At 44.4% G+C, this 20,594-nt stretch overlaps 1 protein-coding gene across 2 annotated transcripts in view; it reads left to right on the top strand.

The window, feature by feature from the left end:
* LOC309397716 (synaptotagmin-like protein 2) overlaps nt 1-20,594 on the top strand; it is a 56,806-nt gene that overhangs the window by 2,597 nt on the left and 33,615 nt on the right. For both annotated transcript variants that reach the window (XM_081963978.1, XM_081963977.1), the window contains exons 2-3: nt 18,764-19,293; nt 20,424-20,575. In XM_081963978.1, the coding sequence (XP_081820104.1) occupies nt 19,193-19,293; nt 20,424-20,575 (253 nt within the window). In that variant the 5' untranslated portion in view covers nt 18,764-19,192. The remainder of the gene's footprint in view (nt 1-18,763; nt 19,294-20,423; nt 20,576-20,594) is intronic.

The following is a 20,594-nucleotide window of genomic DNA, read 5'->3' as shown; positions in this document are numbered from 1 at the left end:
AAAAACATGCTGCAGCAACCGGGGAACCAGTTCAGGAGCGTGGTGAGCCTGCCGTCCCTACCGTTTCGGCGACGCACTCACAATTTCCACTACCGGTTGGCCCAAACCGATGCAAACTGGTAGCAACCCACCTCTGGTCATAGGGTACAAATAAGCAATCCCAGAACTCTGGGAGCTGAAGTCCACGCATCTTAAAGCTGCCGAAAGTGAGAGCTGCTGCTTTGACCATTAACCCCTCTGGGGCTGATGCTAGGATCTTGTTGAAGCTTGTCGGTTTCACGGATGGTTTGAAACCATGATGTCATGTGTGAGAGCCTACAGTCTTTTGGGGCCAAGTTCTTGTTTTGTATATTATACACACGTATACCAGATGGCATATGAGGCATACGAGTCATCGCCCATTGCTCTCCTGGGTTCCAGCACACTGGCCAGCTTGTCTTCACATGCGCCTGAAATCAAAAGAGCAGCCACCCTGCGTGCATGCGCACACCAGGAAGATGATCTTCCGGGTTCTGGCCCGCGCATGCACACCGGCCACCTGAGCTTCGCACGGGCACATGCACCAGAAACTGGAAGCCCAGGTGGCCAGGGCACATGCATGTGCCGGAAACCAGAAGATTATCTTCCCGGCGCACGCATGCCCACTGGGCGGCTCTCTTCCGGTTCCTGACATGCCCGCATGCGTTCCCTTTTTGGCACTTCATGCCGAAAAGGTTCGGCAACACTGCGATAGTCTGTCACAATACATTTTATTGATCCCTATTATTTTCAGAGAAAAAGTTACTCAGGCATGTTCAGGGTTCATGCGTCAAATTAAGTAAGGAAGCATTTAGGAGAAAACAGCAACTCATTCAACCACTGAGGGTAATTTGCAGGATACGTTGTCTACGGGGCCTGACTTTTAGTGTAGCACTTTTTTAAAAAAAAAAAATTTTAATTGAAAAAGTTTTATACACACAAATTTTCCCCCTTTTAACCCCCCCACCATACAATGTAAATCACATACAGATACTATGCCCCCTCCCCTCCCCCAACCCCCCAAAAATTTTCTCATTCAAATATTATACCAAATATTTTACCCCCTCCCCTCCCCCGTCTTAAAGTAAATTACTCATTCACATATTGTACCCCCTCTCCTCCCAACAATCATAATATAAGTTTCTCTTAAAGTAACAATAGCCCATTAATCCCATCTTCTAGGTTAATTAAACATATATAAATCATAATATAAATTTCTCTTAAGATAACAATATTTCATTAATCCCATTTTGTACTTTAATTATGCGTATATATTACCCCACCCTCCACCCTAACCCACCCCCACCTCCCAGTCAACCCCCCCCCCCCGACTTTTAGTGTAGCACTTGAAACAACTTATACAGCTTGTTGAATAAGCCTCAACACGTTAGGTTTGGCCGTCATGCTTAGTTATAACCAGAGAAATCCACCTTTGCCCTCTTCCTTGATGAGTTTCCTGCTCTACGCTATGTATTTATTTATGTCACGCCTTTATTGTCTTTACCAATAACTCAAGATGGCAACAGATCCAGCACACCTTCTTCCTCCTCCTGTTTTCTGCTCAACGACAACCCTACGAGGTGGGTTTGGGCCCAGAAGGAATGACTGGCTCAAAGTCACCCAGCCGACTTTCACGCCTCAGATGGGAACTGGAACTGTTCGTCTCCTGGTGATTGCCGCAAAGTCACCCAGTTGGCTTTCATAGCTAAGGCGGGACTTGAACTCCCAGTCTCCCAGCCTGGTGCCTTAACCACTAGACCAAACTGGCTTTCACTAGCTATTTAGATGATAGGCTGCTTTGCAAAACCAATTGCATTCCTGATTGTTGGCTTTGCAGACATCCAGATGGACTGGCCCACAAGTCCTAGAGCAAGGGTGTCAAACTCAAGGCCCGCGGGCCAGATCCAGTCCGCAAGGCGCTTAGATCTGGCCCGTGAGGACGTGCTGGAAACAGTGAAGGAGTGGCCCGCGGTGCTTCTGCCAGAGAAAACGCAGCTCAGGATGGCTGTAGCCCTCCCGGGCTCCGTTTTTGCTGGCAGATGGTTGCAGGAGCCGTCGTAGCCGAAAACAGAACTCAGGAGCCCATTTTCACTGGCAGAGTGCTCAGATCACCCCCACCCCGTGACACAAGCTGGCCACCCCCACCTTGGCCCCACCCACTGCAGCCACACCCACCATAGCCACCAGAGGTCAAATCCAGCCCTCAATGAAATTGAGTTTGACATACTCAAATAATCTATCAAAAAGTGAGAGGGAAAATACAGAAGAAAAGATATAAGACACATAAAAAGAAGAAAAAGAAAAGAAAGTTTAGAAATAGGAGAATAGTAGATTGATATGATCTAGTAGAACAAAATATTGTAAACAAGGTAATAAGAAGTTTTAACTAGAACGCGTGGGAACTATATTAAGACCTTTAAAGGTGTAAAATATTTATGTTAAATGCTGATCATATAACATTTGAAATCTGAAGACTTTTATTGCTGATGGAAAATAGATGGAAAAGAAATGCTAAATTGTTTATTCTTAAAGAGAAGGGGAAATTATATTGTTTGTATACGTTAAAAGTTAGAAACGGGAAAATATGAGAAGAAAAGTAATACGGCTAACATTGGAACTATAATGTAAAATGAATTATGTTTTTTGTGGGAACGTTAAAGGTGGAATCTGGACAACACTCAATGTAACAAAAATAAAATAAAATAACTTTATTTTAAAAATGAAATTGAATTTGACACCCCTGTCCTGGAGTGTCTAGAAATGAAGCCAGGAGTCAATCAAAGACTCATGTGGCAAGGTGGTTAAGGTATGGGATTATGACCAAGAAGATCCAGGTTTACGGAAGTTTCCTCTTGGCTTTGAGCCAGAGATTCAGCCAACCTTCGCTTGTAGAGTAAAACTAAAAACAGAAGTATTATCATGTCACCTTAACCTTCCTGTACTAAAAGGAGGATACAGGTAATCCTGGACTATCAATCACCATTGATCCCAAAATGTATGCTGCTAAGTGAGAAATTTGTTAAGTGACATTTTGTGACATTTTCTTACTTCATTTCTTAAGTGAATCGTTGCAATTGTTAAGTTAGTAACCCGGTTGTTAAATGAATCTGGCTTCCCCATTGACTTAGCTGGTCTGAAGGTCGCAAAAGGGGATCACGTAACCCCCGGGAAACTGCAACAGTCGTAAATAGGAACCCGTTGCCAAGCATCCAACTGTCAATCACACGACTTACATGAGGACGCTGCTTTGGTCCTAAGTGTGAAAAATGGTCAAAGGTCACTAATTTCAGTGCTGTTGTAACTTCAGTCACTAAACGAACTGTTGTAAGTCCAGGACTAGCCAAATAATTTGAATTAATTGAAGGCACACGAAACTAAGAAATACTTTCCCAATATTTGCATTAGAATTCTCTTCCCTCTTCCATGAGGAACTCAAGGCTAACTTGTCTATGAACCCTAACAAAGCCATAGCAGTCCGATTTCCCAAGAAAATGCATACAATGGAAATAGAAAGCATTCCTTTTTTTAAAACTAAATCTCATAATTAAATTTGTGGGCCGTGGCTGAATCCAGCCCATAATTTCACTGCTTGGAAGGAAGCTCCCTGAACCCAGTAATACGTTGGTTTCTGCTTCTTGTAAACATATAAAATACACTCAGCTGTCACGGAGGATTCTTGGCTGGCTGAAATGCAAGCTTTGAAGTTTGACTTTAGCCATCAAGAGCAAGTCAACATTATATATTATAAAAACAATCGCTAGAAATGCATCGGAGCTTGCAAAGGAACCCAAACATATGGAAAGTTGGAAGCTTATCAAAGCAGGGGGAGGGAAGTCCTTTGTTCTCTATCCTGCTGCCGATCCCAAGAAAGTTTCCAATAAGGACTTTTAATCACCTCCTCAACTTTCTAGAAAGCCAACCCTGTAGGTCAGTGTTTCGGCAACTTGGCAACTTTAAGACACGTGGGACTTCAACTCCCAAAGTTCCCCAGCCAGCTTAAAGTTGCCAAGTTGGACAAACATTGCTGTGTAGATCACGGTTTTGGGTAGACTACTTGTTTACCCGTCGTTTGACAGAGAGGGAGGCGGTATCTGCCACCATCACCCCTTGCAGCACTGCACTGCTAAATATGTTGGCTTCGTGATACTGACCAAAGGGTCAACTTTGGAAGGACTCACTGGAGAAGAGCCTAATGCTGGGAAAGATTGAGGGCAAAAGAAGAAGGGGATGACAGAGAATGAGGTGGCTGGATGGAGTCACCGAAGCAGTCAGCATGAGCTTGAAAGGACTCCGGAGGATGGTAGAGGACAGGAAGCCCTGGAGGTATGTTGTCCATGGGGTCGTGAAGGGTCAGACATGACTTTGCAACTAACAACAACTTAGGAAATATATCCTAATATATCCAGAAAGGTTGGGTCTTTCTTTGTTAAGCTTTCATCCATTATTTCAGGGGTCGCCAACTCCCAGCTATGGACCAGTCCGTGGCCTGTTAGGAACTGGGCCACACAGCTGGAGGTCAGTGGTAGGTGAGTGAGTAAAACTGAACCTATGCCCACCCAAGTCCATGGTAAAATTGTCTTCCACAAAATCAGTCCCTGTTGCCAAAGAGGTTAGGGAGCCCTGCATTACTTCTCTGGTGCTTTGGAGAATACATTGACCCCTTCTTCTCTGTAGAAACCCTCAAGTACTGGAGGACTGCTATATCACATCATATCACGTATCATAATCTCACTATAAAAAAGATGTTGAGACTCTAGAAAAAGTGCAGAGAAGAGCAATGAGGATGATTAGGGGACTGGATGTTAAAACATACGAAGAACGGTTGCAGGAACTGGGCATGGCTAGTCTAGTGAAGAGAAGGACCAGGGGAGACAGGATAGCAGTCTTCCAATATTTGAGGGGCTGCCACAGAGAGGAGGGAGTGAAGCTATTTTCCAAAGCACCCAAGGGCCAGATAAGGAATAATGGAAACTGACCAAGGAGAGATTCAACCTGGAAATAAGGAGGAACTTTCTGACAGTGAGAACAATCAGTCAAATGGAACAGAAGTTGCCTTCAGAGGTTGTGGGTGCTTCATCACTTGAGTCTTTCAAGAAGAGATTGGACTGCTATCTGTGAGAAAAGGTCTCCTGCTTGGTGGGGGGTTTGGACTCGATGACCTACTCTGACCTCTAGCTCTGTTAATCTGTTAAATCTGTTAAATATCATATCTCATATATGATATACCATACCATACCATCATTCCTTGATTTCCCTTTTCTGGATTCTTCTTCTTTTCTTTCCCTTGCACCACAGGCTGGTGAGAAAACGGCAACTTTCTCCAGCGGCCTGAAGCAAATAGGACTTCTGAAATTGAAGACCACAAATTGCCATGTCTCCCCCCCCCATCCCCCCCCCATCCCCCCATCCTAACCTTGAGTAAACTGTAAAACTGTGTCCAGGGCTGTTTTGCTGAGCCTTTTTTTCCCCTGGAATAAGTTGAACTATGTGGGTTGAAGTCAACCTTAATGCTTGCAAACCACCTAGAGTCACTTTGATGAGCTGGAAGGTGTAGAAATTGGATAAATCAATAAAAATGAATAAAATGAATAGTTCCTTCACGTTATAGCATGAGGTGGACATGAAGTTCTTTTTTGCCTGGAAATGTTTCTCCAGGTGCATTGAGCATTGCTCTCTCTGCCCCACACCTTCAGTTATAGACCCAGCAAGCACAATGCAGCCCTTGTAAAGCTCTTAGATCTGGCTTTGATTGCCTCTTAAAGCAGCCGCGTTATCTCCAGCCCCCAAGATTACAGCTCAACAGAATTAATGGCTAATTATCTAGAGTCAATTTCTGACCAGGCCAGCTTTTGGTAAGAATTGTAGGCTTTTTGCCCTCAAGCTGCCACATTATCTTCAATGTAAGGGTCAGGTTCTCCGACGGCTAAGAAGGATTTGGAAGTGATGCCAAGTAGAGCAATCGGTCTTTATCAAAAGCAGACTGACTTCAGGGAATTAACCAAAATCAATTAAACAGACTGATTCCCTCACTCCAAGGTGCTGCATAAAGCTTAATTTTAAAGTGAGTTATTTTGGAGCAACTAAAGTGGAAATCTGCTTGGGGAATTTTGGAAGCACGATCAATTGGGCCCTGGAGATAAGAGCCACAGATTTATTTGGCAAATGTCAGTCTTTTTTCAGCCTATTTGGCGAGGAGGTTGTGGCTCAGGGGAAAAAAATACAATATATTGAGTGCAAAAGTTCAACCTTCAGCTTCTCCGGGTGCAGCTCAGAAAGGTAATTTAGATCAGGAGTGGACAACTGTGGCAACTTTGTGAACTGTGGACTTAGTTCTGCATAATTAAACTCTTCTTCCACGATAAAAGTTGTTACGCCCAAAAACGGGTGACTTGCTTCCAAAATTTGGCACCACAATAGTAATAGCACTTAGACTTATATACTGCTTTACAGTGCTTTACCCTCTCTAAGTGGTTTACAGAGTCAGTATTTTGCCCCTCAACAATCTGAGTCCCCATTTTACCGACCTCGGAAGGATGGAAGGCTGAGTCAACTCTGAGCCAGTGAGGATTGAACTGCTGGCAGTGGGCAGAATTAGCCTGCAATGCTGCCTTCTAACCACTGCACCCCCACAGCTCTTTTCAACCCTGGTTAGGCTTTGGGGGCTGAAAAAAAATGAGTTTAGAAATTCAAATGCCATTTGCCAATGTTTCTGCTTGCATTGTCATCCTTCAGTCTCAAAAGACGATGGTGTCGTGCTCTGGAAAGAGGTCAAAGCTGGAGCGTCCTCTCCAGAGCACGAGGCCTGGATAGATTAATATGGAGGATAGACTGTTACCCAAGCAGCAGATTCCCCCCTCTCCACGTCGCTGAAATGGTCCAATGGAACGGCAGAGCTGATACGATTGGTTCCAGCTGCGTCTCAGGAGTTACCAGAACGTGGTTGTACACAGTCACGAACTTCTTCCGGGACTCCGGCTCTGGATTTTGCCTGGAGGTTGACTCCTGAAGCCTTTTCCAGTAGTGGATGTAGCCACAAGGCAGTGGAGGTTTGGAATCAGAGTTTCCCTTCTCCTAGAAGATGGCTCTGCCGCTTTATCTGCCGTTGGGGCGTAGAGCCCTCTTCCGCCTTCAAAACCCTGGACCGTCTTCTCCTGTAACCCTGGAAAGGGGACCTTACGAGGTGCTCCCAGCCGGGCCAGCTGGACCAAGGTTTTTTTTAAGGAGGTGTCACTCCTCCATCACTCACCCTTTGTCCTGGCTTGTGACAGGCAGAACCTGGATTCCCAAACGTTGGGCCCAGGATGGCGGGTATCTGCTAAGCACCAAAGATTCATCTCATCCAGTGTTTCCCCTATTTGGTGACTTTATTTCTTTATTTCTTTATATTTTATTCATTTTTATTAATAAAGTTTTTATTATTTTTACAAATAGTTCAAGACAGTGAACATATCCAGCCCACATTCCTTCTATTTTCCCCACAACAGTCCTATGAGGTGGATTGGGGTAATAAGGATGGCCCAAGGTCACCCAGCTTGTTTTCATGACTTAAGGTGGGACCAGAAGACAGAGTCTCCCGGTTTTTGGCCCTGGGTTCAAATTTTATGGAGGCTGGGGAATTCTGGGAGTTGAACTCTAGTGTCTTAAAGTTACCAAGTTTGAGAAACATGAAAAGTCCACCAACTGAGCGCGGATTTGAACCCAGGTTTGAAGACCTGATAAATCAATTCCTCGATCTATTACTCTGCCTTCATTCTGAAATTCACAAGGCTTGACCCTGATCCTTTCTCCACTTCAATTGTTGATCCCTACCACTGTCACGGAGAGGGATGCGGTGGCTAAGATACTGAGTTGGTCGATCAGAAAGTTCGGCAGTTCGGCAGTTTGAATCCCTAGCGCCGTGTAACGGAGTGAGCTCCCGTTACTTGTCCTAGCTTCCGCCAACTTAGGAGTTCAAAAGCATGTAAAAAATGCAAGTAGAAAAATGGGAACCACCTTTGGTGGGAAGGTAGCAGCGTTCCGTGCACCTTTGGCATTTACTCATGCCGGCCACATGACCACAGAGACGTCTTCAGACAGCGCTGGCTCTTCAGCTTTGAAACTGAGATGAGCAACGCTGCCTAGAGTCAGGAACGACTAGCACATATGTGCAAGAGGAACCTTTACCTTTACCTTTTACCACTGTCAAGTCACTGAAAATGACAATTTATCTTTTCCAGCCAAGACGGGCTTTAAATGCTCATCTGAGAGCATGCAATTTTACATCTTTGTCCGGTATTTGCCAGGTCAACAGGCTGCAGATCTGTGTGATCTTCCATTGATCCAAGTTGCTTTGTTTGTGATCAAACAGAAGAGAAATTACATGAAGGCTACACATCCTGTGGTCTGAACTAGTCAAACAGACTCCACCTAAAGAGCTCAAACAGTATCCAAATATTTAAACTGCCGTTCTGAGTTGCAGCCTTGTTATGGAATCCAACATTTATTACAGAAAGTTAAATAAGCAGTTCCTTTTCCTAAATAAATTAGATCTGCGGTGCTTGGAAATAGAATAGTGTTGCCATTCCTTATATCTTGAGTGACAGGGCCCAGTTAATCTTATCTCCCCCCCCCCCCCCCCCGGAGCTAAACAAAGTCAGATTTTGAATACCATTTTACATATAAATAATTTGTTCATTCTTCTAAAGTTTATATTCAGCCTATTCGGTTCAAAATGTTAAAAAATATCTGATTATTCACTATTTGGATAGAATAGAGCTGGAAGGGACCTTGGAGGTCTTCTAATCCAGCCCCCTGCTCAAGCAGGAGAACCTTTACCATCTCAGAAAAGTGACTGTCTGGTCTCTTCTTTAAAAAATCTATTTACTAGATTTTTACATTAAAATTTATTTACTTGTTATACTTTTCTGCCTTTCTAAAACTATGGGAGAACCAAGCCTTTAAGAATGATGTTCAAATTGCTAATTGCAGTAAGTTCCAAACTTAAAATAACCTGTCAGGTGCAGCAAACATAACCCAATCTTCGTCATTTGTATTTATAAAACACGTTGAACTCAATGAGAGTTTAGTCCCCAAAGTTACATATGGCCTTTTTTTAAATTGTTTTAATTAAACAAAAAACACACACAAAAACATTCTTCATTACATCTTCCAGAAAGCATGTTGATTGGTTACAATTAAATTTCGTGCGTTACTACAATCATTCTTTATATTTCATTCATATTGAATTGTACATTTTAAATCAAAAATCTTTATACCATCAATATACCCTCATTCTCATTTAACTATATTTATTTAGACATGCTTTTGTCTTAGAATCATTTATATTTATATTATAATAAATCTAGACAAAAATTTATTGCTAGAATTTATAAGTATAATTATGGCTTTTTTAGGGAGCTTGCCGATCAGAAAGGTCGGCAGTTTGGCAATTTGAATCCCTAGCGCCACATGACTGAGTGAGCTTCCATTACTTGTCCCAGCTTCTGCAACCTAGCAGTTCGAAAGCACATAAAAATGCAAGTAGAAAAATAGGAACCACCTTTGGTGGGAAGGGAACAGTGTTCCGTGCTCCTTCGCCATTGAGTCATGCCAGCCACATGATCACGGAGACGTCTTTGGACAGCGCTGGCTCTTCGGCTTTGAAACAGAGATGAGCACTGCCCCCTAGAGTCAGGAACGACTAGCACATGATGTGCGAGGGGAACTTTTACCTTATGATTATGGTCTAATAAATCATAATGACCCGCAGGTCACATAGAAGGGAGGTTTCTTGCAAGCTTTCCAGTTGGGAGACTTGTGAAGTCAGACAATCAAAGCATTCAGAAAAATGAGGTTATTTCTGGAGATTGGCCAAGTTTTGGCCTTGCAAGGGGGGGACAGGAAGTGGGTGGAAAATTACAGATGGGACGGAAAAGCTGTTTGTTGCAATAACCACATAGGCTTCTTTGTTAATTTATGCCAGCTCAGCAGTCCCGCCTTCCCAAGATGTCCTCACCTGGTCTCATTCTGGTGCTGCATGTTTTTGGAGGGGGGGGGGGAGATTAATCTGCAGTTGCAGCTTGAAAAGAAAATGCTGCACAGATGAGACCTCTGTTGGGGCTTTAGGGATTTCGTCACAATTATTGATTATCAGAGCTTTTTAAAATCTATCCATACCATTTTATGTAGAGCAGGGGTGTCCCCCCTTAGTGACTTCAAGACCTGTGGACTTCAACTCCCAGAAATGTTCTAATACTTGAGGGGCTGCCACAAAGAAGAAGGGGTCAAACCTATTCTCCAAAGCACCTGAAGGCAGAAGAAGAATGGACTAATCACGACCCCACTCTCTGCTGGAGATACATCATCCACACTGGATTTCTGAAGGAAATGAAAAAAAGAAGGTTAAAAGAAGGACTAGGGGAGACATGGTAGCAGTGTTCCGATATCTCAGGGGTTGCCCCAAAGAAGGGGGAGTCAAGTTATTCTCCAAAGCACCTGAGGGCAGAACAAGAAGCAATGGGTGGAAACTAATCAAGGAGAGAAGCAACCTAGAACTAAGGAGAAATTTCCTGACAGTTAGAACAATTGGAACGGTTTATCTCCAGAAGTTGTAGGAGCTTCACCACTGGAGGTTTTTAGGAAGAGAGCGGACATCCGTTTATTTGCAGTGGTACATGGTCTCCTCTCTCCTGCTTATGCAGATGGGTGGACTAGAAGATCTTCAACCTCCGTTCCAACTCTGTTATTCAGAATTCACCAGCCAGTATGCTGGCTGCGGAATTCTGGGAGATGAAGTCCACAGGTCTTAAAGTGCCGAGGTTGGACATCCCTGATATAGAATATAGAAATAATTTGTAAAATACTTCTCTATTTGTATGTGCTGAGATGTTAGATTTCAGCATAATTTGCTTTTCAATGTATACTAAGAAATCAGAGGTAGTCCTCAACTTATGACCACAACTGAACTCAAAATCTCTAAAGCTGAGCAGGACAGCTGTTAAGTGAATTTTGCCCCATTTTCAGATCCACAGCTGGCTCATATTTATGACAGTTGCAGTGTCCCTGGGTCACGTGGTCCCCTTTTGCGACCTTCTGATATGGGGAAAGTCAATGGGGAAGCCAGATTCATTTAACAATTGGGTTACTAATTTAACAACTTCAGGGATTCACTTAACAACTGTGGCAAGAAAGGTCATAAAATGGGCCAAATTCACTTAAGAACTGTCTTGTTTAGCAACAGAAAAATTTGGTTCCATTGTGGTCCTACGTAGCAGACTACCTGTACAATTTTTTGACATTCATAGTGGAAGTGGGGAATATGAGCTGTCCAGGGTCTTTTTGAACAGGTGGGAAAAAATGGGATCTTGGAGTCTTAGTGGACAACCAGCTAAATATGAGCAAGCCAAGGCAATCCTAAATTGCATTAACAGAATGATACAATTAAGATCAAGGGAGTTACTAATACCACTCTATAAAGCCTTAGTAAGACCACACCTAGAATACTGCATCCGGTTTTGTTCATCACACTATAAAAAAGATCCTGAGACTCTAGAAAAAGTGCAGAGAAGAGCAACCAGGATGATTAGGGGACTGGAGACCAAAACACATGAAGAATGGTTATAGGAACTGGGCATGGCTAGTCTACTGAAGAGAAGGACCAGGGGAGACAGGATAGCAGTCTTCCAATATTTGAGGGGCTGCCACAGAGAGGAGGGGGGGGTCCAGCTATTTTCCAAAGCACCAGAAGGCCGGACAAGGAACAATGGATGGAAACTAATCAAGGAGAGATTCAACCTGGAATTAAGGAGAAAAAATTTAACAGTGAGAGCAATTAATCAGTGGTATGTAGGCTGCCTTCAGAAGTTGTGGGAGCTTCATCACTGGAGGCTTTCAAGAAGAGACTGGACTGCCATCTGTCAGAAATGGTGTAGGCTCTCCTGCTTGTATAGTATAGTATAGTCTTTATTGTCATTGTACAAAATAAATACAACGAAATTGGGGGGGGGAGGGGTTGGACTAGATTACTTACAAGGTCCCTTCCAACTCTGTTAATCTGTATCTGAAATTGATTCTGGCAACCAATTTTTACAAAAGATATTGCCATCAGAATTTTATTTCTTTCCACTTGTCTCCTAGGAGCCTCTGTTAGAGAATATGCTTTCTTTCATGCTTGCTTGCTTACATGCACTGCCTGGCAAGCAAATATTTTCTTTGAAGTCTTCATGGCTCCTTTCAAGAGAAGAATAGCTTTTAAATATCCCTTTTTTCTTCTTCTTCTTCCAAAGGCTGATATAAAACATGCAGCCAGCTGGGACTTTCTCATGGAGTTGATTTGTGTGATCAACAGAGAGGGTGAAACAAGAACAAAGAGGAGACCTTGATTTATTTTGTTAAGGATATTTTATTTTATTTTAGATTTTTGTTAGACCTTAGCACTTGTTCCGCTCCTCCTGGCATGCTTGCAGAAACAGCCGCAGAGAGCTACTTTTGGGGCATCTGGCAGGCAGGGGTTGATAAGGGCCCTAGTCCATTGGAGAACCCCTCCAAGAAAACAAAAATCTTCCTGTATTAACATATTAAAAACTTTTCCTGCAAGATTTTCAGCTAACCTTACAGAGTCAAGCAAAGAAGAAACTGCCTCCAATGGTTTTTTTTTCCCTTTCTCCCATCAATAAAGGAGGTTTTTTGTGAAATGTAGAAAAGGATATACGATGCTCATGGGGGTGACCAAGATCTTGTGGGTTTGTTGTTGGTTTTTTTGTCGCTTCTGATGTGTAGACAAGCACTTGACAATTTGAAAATTTGGGGGGTGTTCCAAGGTCAGAACTTGGTCAGCTCTCCAATGGTGCTTGTTCTGATGGGAGACTTCCCGAGAGCCTGAAGCAAACACCTGGTCCCAACAAAAACCCCTTTTATTAATTTGCTGTGAATTCTGCTCATTCCCATCCAGCAAAGTCTTTCAAGGGAGGATTTCCAGTCACAGACCTTCTCTGCCTTGGAGAGCTGTCAGGCCGCTATCTGCAAAACTTGGCAAGGAGTCTCAGAGAGTCATGAACCAATGAAGCGAACTAATTGTCTCCTGCAAACTCCCCTCCCCTTTTGTTCCTCTTTTATTTCCTCCGGGAGGGGCCATTCACCGTCCACCTGTGGCCTTACTCCCAAGTCGACCCCTCTTCCTTAGCTGTTCCCTTTGTCTGGCAACTCTGCGCATGCGCACACTGGGAACAGGCTCCAGCTGTTCTTCTGCCTCACTGATGTCTGATTCTGAAGGCTGATAACTCTCAGATGGCCCTGGCCCCCTCTCTGCCTCCGACACAGAGCCCTCATCAGAGCCTTCCCCAGACTCCAGGACTGGCCCAGGTTCCTCCCCAACCTCCTCACTGTCCAAATCTGCTGTCAGCTCCACTGGCCATTGGTGGGCCATAACAGTGCTTCTGCAGGTAGTCCTTGACGTACGAACAAAATTCAGACCCAGATTTTCACTGCTAAGCAAGACAGTTTTGCCCCATTTTATGCCCTTTCTTATCACGGTTGTTAAGTAAATCGCTGCCCTTGTTAAGTTAGTAACATAGTTGTTAAGTGAATCTGGCTTCCCCATTGACTTTGCTTGTCAGACGGTCGCAAAAGGGGGTCACACACACCCCGGATATGCAACTGTCATAAATATGAGTCAGTTATCAAGCATCTGAATCACATGACCATGGAGATGCTGCAATGGTCATAAGTGTGAAAAATGGTCATAAGTTGCTTTTTTTGAGTGCTGTTGTAACTTCTAACGGTCCCTAAATGAACTGTTGTAAATCAAGGACTTACGGGTATTGTCTCAGTCCAAAGAGTCTTCAATCTTGACAGATAAATGTGGTTTTTTCCCCCTTAGCACTGCATCCATTTACAGTACTCTGTTTCCCTGAAAATAAGTCTTATTTTCTTTTGACCCCTGAAATAAGCGCTTGGCCTTATTTTTGGGGAGGCCTTATTATTTTTGAGGTGGAGGAGGAGGCGAGCATGGTCACCTCATGGTTGCTGTTGTGCTGCAATATTTGGGGGGGGGGTTATTTTCGGGGAAGGGCTTATTTTAGTGCATGCGCTCAAAAGCCCAGTTGGGCTTATTATCCATGGAGGTCTTATTTTCAGGGAAACAGGGTAAGTCAGACTGCCCATTCTCCCAAAGACTTGAGGGTGGAAATAAAGAATATCTTAACAGGAAAGATCAAAATATATGCCAATGTGGCCTGCAGAATTTAAAATGCCTTCTCTTTGCCCAGTGGTTATTTATTAACTGTAAGAACAAAGCTGGATAGATAGATAGATAGATAGATAGATAGATAGATAGATAGATAGATAGATAGATAGATAGATAGATGATAGATAGATAGATAGATAGATAGATAGATAGATAGATAGATAGATAGATAGATAGATAGATATAGGTCTGTCTATCCATCCATCTACAGAATCTATCTATCTATCTATCTATCTATCTATCTATCTATCTATCTATCTATCTATCATCTATCAATCTATCTATCTATCTATCATCTATCTATCTATCTATCTATCTATCTATCTATCTATCTATCTATCTATCTATCTATCTATCTATCTATCTATCTATCTATCTATCTATCTAAAGAAGCATATTCCTAGAAGCCCCAACTTTTGATGGGTCTCTTATACCCAGATATTAAGTCCAGGCTATTTATGGGAGGTCCTGAAGCACTCTGCCAGCCAGAAACAGACTGTGTGGAGGCCTCAGCGCACCCATTTTTGGCACGCAGAGTGCTGCTGAAGGCCATGGAGGGCAAAATTGAGGCATTGGGGAGAGCCGTGTGCCCCCCCCCGTGCTCCATTTTGACTGGTAAAGTGCTGCAGGAAGCCGTTTAGGCCAAAAACGGGACAGAGGGGGCCGCACCCCCCACCGCACCCTGATTTCATCGTCAGGATGCCGCAGGAGGCATCTGTCCAATCTCCTCCACACACGCACTCCCCCACCAGCCCATGGAGGGAGAGCTACAATGCTGATCCGCTTGAAAAAATCCAGTTTGACACCCTTGACGTATATATATCCTCTCCACGATGATCTCTTCCTAAACTGCTCCTTTAGCTCATCCAACGCTGCCCCCATCACCATCGTAACTGAATCCGTCCATCTTGTTGCTCTTCATCCTCGTATTTTTCCTTCCATCATTTCCTGCATTAGGTCCTTCTCCTGTGTCAACCCAGAGATCTCCCTCAAGACACCAATGGCCAGTCTAAAATTATCCTACTTCCAGACTGGCCATTGGTGTCTTGAGGGAGAACCCATGAGGGAGATCTCCGGGTTGATCTCTTTGATGATCCACTGGTTTCTTTTCTTGGCTGTTTGCGATCTTCTCAGAGGTCTTCTCCAACCCCAAAGTTCAAAGCTGTGCATATGTCTATGGCAGGGGTGTCCAAACTTGGCAACTTTAAGACTTGTGGACTTCAACTCCCAGAATTCCCCAGAATTGGCTGGGGAATTCTGGGAGTTGAAGTCCACAAGTCTTAAAGTTGCCAAGTTTGGACACCCCTGGTCTATGGAGATTCTCAGTCATCCAGGTCATGGTTGTCCCAAATTGAAGACGCTTCTTGGATGAGAAGTGAAACATCTTCCAGGAAAAACAAAGAAAGCCCAGTTGCCTTTTTGAAAAAAGCACCTTTGGGGCCGAGCTGCCAATACTCTTCCTTTCCTGTACCTTTAAAGTCTAACTTTTGCTTCCATACAATGGCTTGCATGATTCTGGTGTTTGTAAGTATAGACACATAGGTAAAGGTAAAGGATCCTCTCGCACATATGTGCTAGTCGTTCCCAACTCTAGGGGGCGGTGCTCATCTTAGTTTCAAAGCCGAAGAGCCAGCACTGTCTGAAGACGTCTCCGTGATTATGTGGCCGGCATGACTAAACACCAAAGGTGCACGGAATGCTGTTACCTTCCCACCAAAAGTGGACCCTATTTTTCTACTTGCATTTTTTACGTGCTTTTGAACTGCTAGTTTGGGAGAAGCTGGGACAAGGAACGGGAGCTCACTCCATTACGTGCCGCTAGGGGTTCGAACCGCCGAACTGCTGACCTTTCTGATCGACAAGCTCAGCATCTTAGCCACTGAACCACTGTCACCTATAGAAATATAGACCACCGTATACATCCTTGCCTGTATCTTTATATCTCCCTTTGTGTGTGCGCATGCGCAGGGAGGGAGGGGGAAGGGGGGAAAGGGGAGGAAAGAGAGGAGGGGGGTGGGGGGAGAGAGAGAGCGCAGTCTGGAAATTCCAGATTTTATTAGAGTCAGGAATGCTGTAGAATTCAATGGAATGTGAAAGCATTAAGTTCTTAAGACTTGGGCTTCCTCAGAAACTGTTATATTTATAATCCATTGTTGGAAATCGGTGTTAACAGGGTTGCAAGACAGGATAAACATAATATGAAGCATAATATTCCAGTTAGAGAGAGGTGAATCTGTTACAGGTTTATTATTCCAAGGCTGAGTGAAGTTCAGTTCTCAGAAGGTAGCATTACTGATTTACCTACCCTGACTTCCTAACATAAAACCATTGAAGTGGCCTTATGCTCAGTCACTCTGGCATATCAGGAAGTTGCTCCTGTCTACAAGCTGATTCTACAATCCTGAGTATTGTCATTCGAGGCTCTCTCAATCGGATTCGATATCTAAGTACTGTAGGTTAATAAAAATTCAGAGAATTAATGTGAATTCGTCAGTCACGATCTTTCCACATAATCTATCACCCCCGGAATAAAATCAGAAGAACTATACAAAGCCTCTGTTTAGATCTCTGAAGGAGGTTGGGATCTAAATAAAGTACCGTATTTTTCGGAGTATAAGACACACCTTAGTTTTTGAGGAGGAAAATAGGGGGGGGATTCTGCCTACCAGAATTTGCCTTATGAAAAAGCACCTTTGGGACCAAGCTGCCAATACTCTTCCTGTCCTCTACCCTCAAAGTCTAACTTTTGCTTCCGTAGAATAGCTTGCATGATTCTGATGTTTGTAAATATATAGATACTTAGGTAAAAGTAAAGGTTCCCCTCGCACATATGTGCTAGTCGTTCCTGGCTCTAGGAGGCAGTGCTCATCTCTGTTTCAAAGCCGAAGAGCCAGCTCTGTTCGAAGACGTCTCTGTGGTCATGTGGCCAGCATGACTCAACGCCGAAGGCGCATGGAATGCTGTTGCCTTCCCACCAAAGGTGGTTCCTATTTTTCTACTTGCGTTTTTACGTTCTTTCGAACTGCTAGGTTGGCAGAAGCTGGGACAAGTAATGGGAGCTCACTCCGTTATGCTGCGCTAGGGATTTGAACCGCCGAACTGCTGACCTTCTGATCGACAAGCTCAGCGTCTTAGCCACTGAGCCGCCGCATCCCTCCTTAATTTTATTAAGACAATGTAAATGTCCAGGTTGCCGTCATCTTTTCTTTTGGATCTTTGGCCTGCCACACTTTCTATTATTCTACTAGGCATTTTCTATTGTGGGAAAATAGGAGGGGGGATTGTACAGAGTTGGATGCGATGTAGCCATAACAAAATTCTTTCTAGAAAACCAAGGTCATCCTTTTTCTTTGCACCTCTGCACCTGACCGAAACTGGATGGGTGGAAGCTGCCAGTGTGGCAGTGGGAGATTGGACCATGTGGGTGTGGACTTGTGGGTGTGGGGGCAAGATCTTGAACTTTCAACTAGGTGGGGGGAAAACCGGGAAGCTTTCAGATTCAGGTTTTCCCAGATGTGCCAACATGACTCTCTTCATAAATTGGAACTTTGAGCAATACTTTGCCTTGGACTCTGATTTAATTTTGGATGCTATTTGGAACCCTGACATTAACCCGAATCTCCATTTAAAAACTTCACCAGCTACCCCGACCTTTGGGGTGCTGTCCGGGGTCCTGTGCCCCAGTGCTGACCCGAACCCGGGCTGTGTAAAGACTTGGGGAAGATGACATTAAACCCTGTGCTAAAAACATCTTCTGCCCCCCCTCCCCTTTTTTTCTTAACCATTCTCGTTCAGTTTGGTGGGGGAATGAACAGAAACGGCAACTTTCTCTTCTTTAACCCAGAGAAGAAAACTTCAGAGAGATTTTCACAATGGTCAGGCAAGGAAACCAGAGGCTGTAGGTCAGGGGTGTCCAAACTTGGCAACTTTAAGACTTGTGGACTTCAACTCCCAGAATTCCCCAGCCAGCAGAGCTTAAAGCCACAAGTCTTAAAGTTGCCAAGTTTGGACACCCCTGCTGTAGGTGGTCAGCATCCCGTTTTCTAGCATGCAGAAGCCTCTTTCTCTGCAGGAAGTCCACATCTGGGGAATTCAATGATAGGTCTCCACTCCCTAGGAAGTGATATCTCTGCTCTTCCATAAAGAGATCTTTCATTTATGATTAATGAACACACAGAATATTGCTTGCTTGAATTCATGTGTTCAGGCGCAGGTAAATATTCCCAGTTTACACAGGTGATTGTCATATGTTGTCTTTATATAAAAGATGATCTCAAGTACGTTCATTTTTCTCCCTCTCTCCCTTTATCTTCCTTCCTTCCTTTTCTCTATTCTTCTTCCTTCCTCCCCTTCTTTCAATTTTTCCTTCCTTACTTCCTTTTCTTTATTCTTCTTTCATCTTTCCTTCCTTTCCTCTATTCCTCTTTCTTCCTTCCCTTCTTTTAATTTTTCCTTTCTTCCTTCTTTTCTTCCTCCCCCCCCCCACTCCTTCCTTCCTTCTTCCCCCCTTCCCATCATCTGCAGGCATGAGAAAACTGGACTGACAGACTTCTTTGACCAAAGGCAACTGAGACAAGAATGTTCTGCAACGTGCTACTGCAAAGCTTTAAAGCTCACCATTGAGGGAGCCATTTGGACCACTCATGCAAATGGCTCACACTTTCCCCCTTCCCCCTTCCACCCAGACCGAGAAGAGTAGGAAGACTTTCGTGAAGAAGCATTTTCATCGTTCCACCAACCAGCTCTAAGAGTGTCCAGTTGGGCCCGATCAGATTCATGCTTCACAGCATCAACCAGACCCACCAAAAGGTCCTTCTGCCAGGCAGCCTGGCCTGAATCTTTGGCCCTCCTTGTCCCTTCAGACAGCTTCAGCGTCGATGACCAGCTCACTGCTCTAGTTGTACGTCTGAAGTGCCGACCTTTGGACTTGAGTTGTGGGACATTGAGAAGAAGATGCTGGACCTCAGTTTTCTGAGCGAGGAAGAGTATGGCAAGCTGATGAGAGTGCTGCAGAGGGATGCAGAGCTCAAGAAAAAAGACAGTGATCGGATCAGGTAGGAGGAACTTCCTGGCAGTGATCAAACTCTTCATGTGTGCAGAGATAGTACAAGATTATGTGTCCCAGATGGTGGCAGAAGAGGGATGTCTGCTTTTGAGAAACCAGAGAATTTCTTCTTCCCCCTAGACCAGCAGTCACCATGAGAAAATTTTGGAGAAAATTATTTGCATTTTTTATATTGCACTAAATCAGGGGTCCTCAAACTACGGCCTCTGGGCTTGATATGTGCAATAAACATTTGTGTTTCTGCAGAGAGTCTCCCCCTTCGGGGTCTTTTTGTGCAGGTCGGAGGTGGGCAGAAATTCCAACTTGGGGTCTGCTTCAGCTTCCTGGTGCTGGGCTTTGGGCGAAGGCTGGAGGGAAGCGCCGCTGGTGGCAAAGAGCCGGAGGGCCTCGTTCCAGTGGGACTGCATCATGGCCTGGAACTGGCTGACCATCTCAGCCCGCTGAGCCTCCAGGTGCCGGCACCTGGCCTTGCACTCCCGCAGGTCTTCCCTCTGCTTGGAAAGCCTATGCTGGTAGTCCTCAGTGAGGTGCTTCTGCTGAGCCTCCTTCTCGGTCAGATCCAATTTGAACTGAGCTGTTTTGCCAACTCTTTCTCATAGTGGCTGCTTAGCTCCAGCAACTGCTTCCTGTTGGGGCCCTAAGGAGCCCAGGCGGGCAGGGGAGGAGTGGCTGGGAGGGGAGGTGCAAATAGAGGTCAGCAAGGCTCCTCTTGATGTGAGTGACATGGAGTTGGCCATGCCCATCCAGTCACATCACCACCTAGCCACACCCACTCAGCCTGTCATTAGGCAGATCATATTAATGGTCCACGGGATTTAAAATTATGAATTTAGTGGTCTCTGAGATCCGAAAGGTTTGGGGACTCCTGCCCTAGACTAGTATTTGTCAACCTTGGCAACTTTGAGATGGATGGAGTCCAACTCCCAGAATTCTCCAGCCAGCCATGATGTCGGGCTTACAGATCTTTCTATAAGTTTCGCGATTTGTGTCTTTGGCATGTTTTCAATGAAAGACGCTTAAGAGATCCAATGTTCATCCATATGTTGATTCAATGCCAAGCCGGGATACATGCTTTTCCTTTCCCTGTTATTTTTTCTTTTGCTCTCCCCTTCTGCTTAGGCGGTTGCAGGGTTCGCTGAAGGATGAAAAAAAGAAGAAGTTTGTGACAGGCGAATGGTTCCACGAAGCGAAGGCCCAGCGTTTCCCCGAAGATTTGGAAGGCTCAGATCTACTGCGAGCTTCCATTAGGAAAAAAAACAGCAATTCTGACGGTGAGCACAGAAACCTTAC

This window comes from Natrix helvetica (genome assembly GCF_964273705.1).
Source record: "Natrix helvetica genome assembly, chromosome: 11".
NCBI lineage: Eukaryota > Metazoa > Chordata > Lepidosauria > Squamata > Natricidae > Natrix > Natrix helvetica.
The sequence above is the reverse complement of the archived record's forward strand: the minus strand, read 5'-3'. Positions and strand labels throughout refer to the sequence as shown.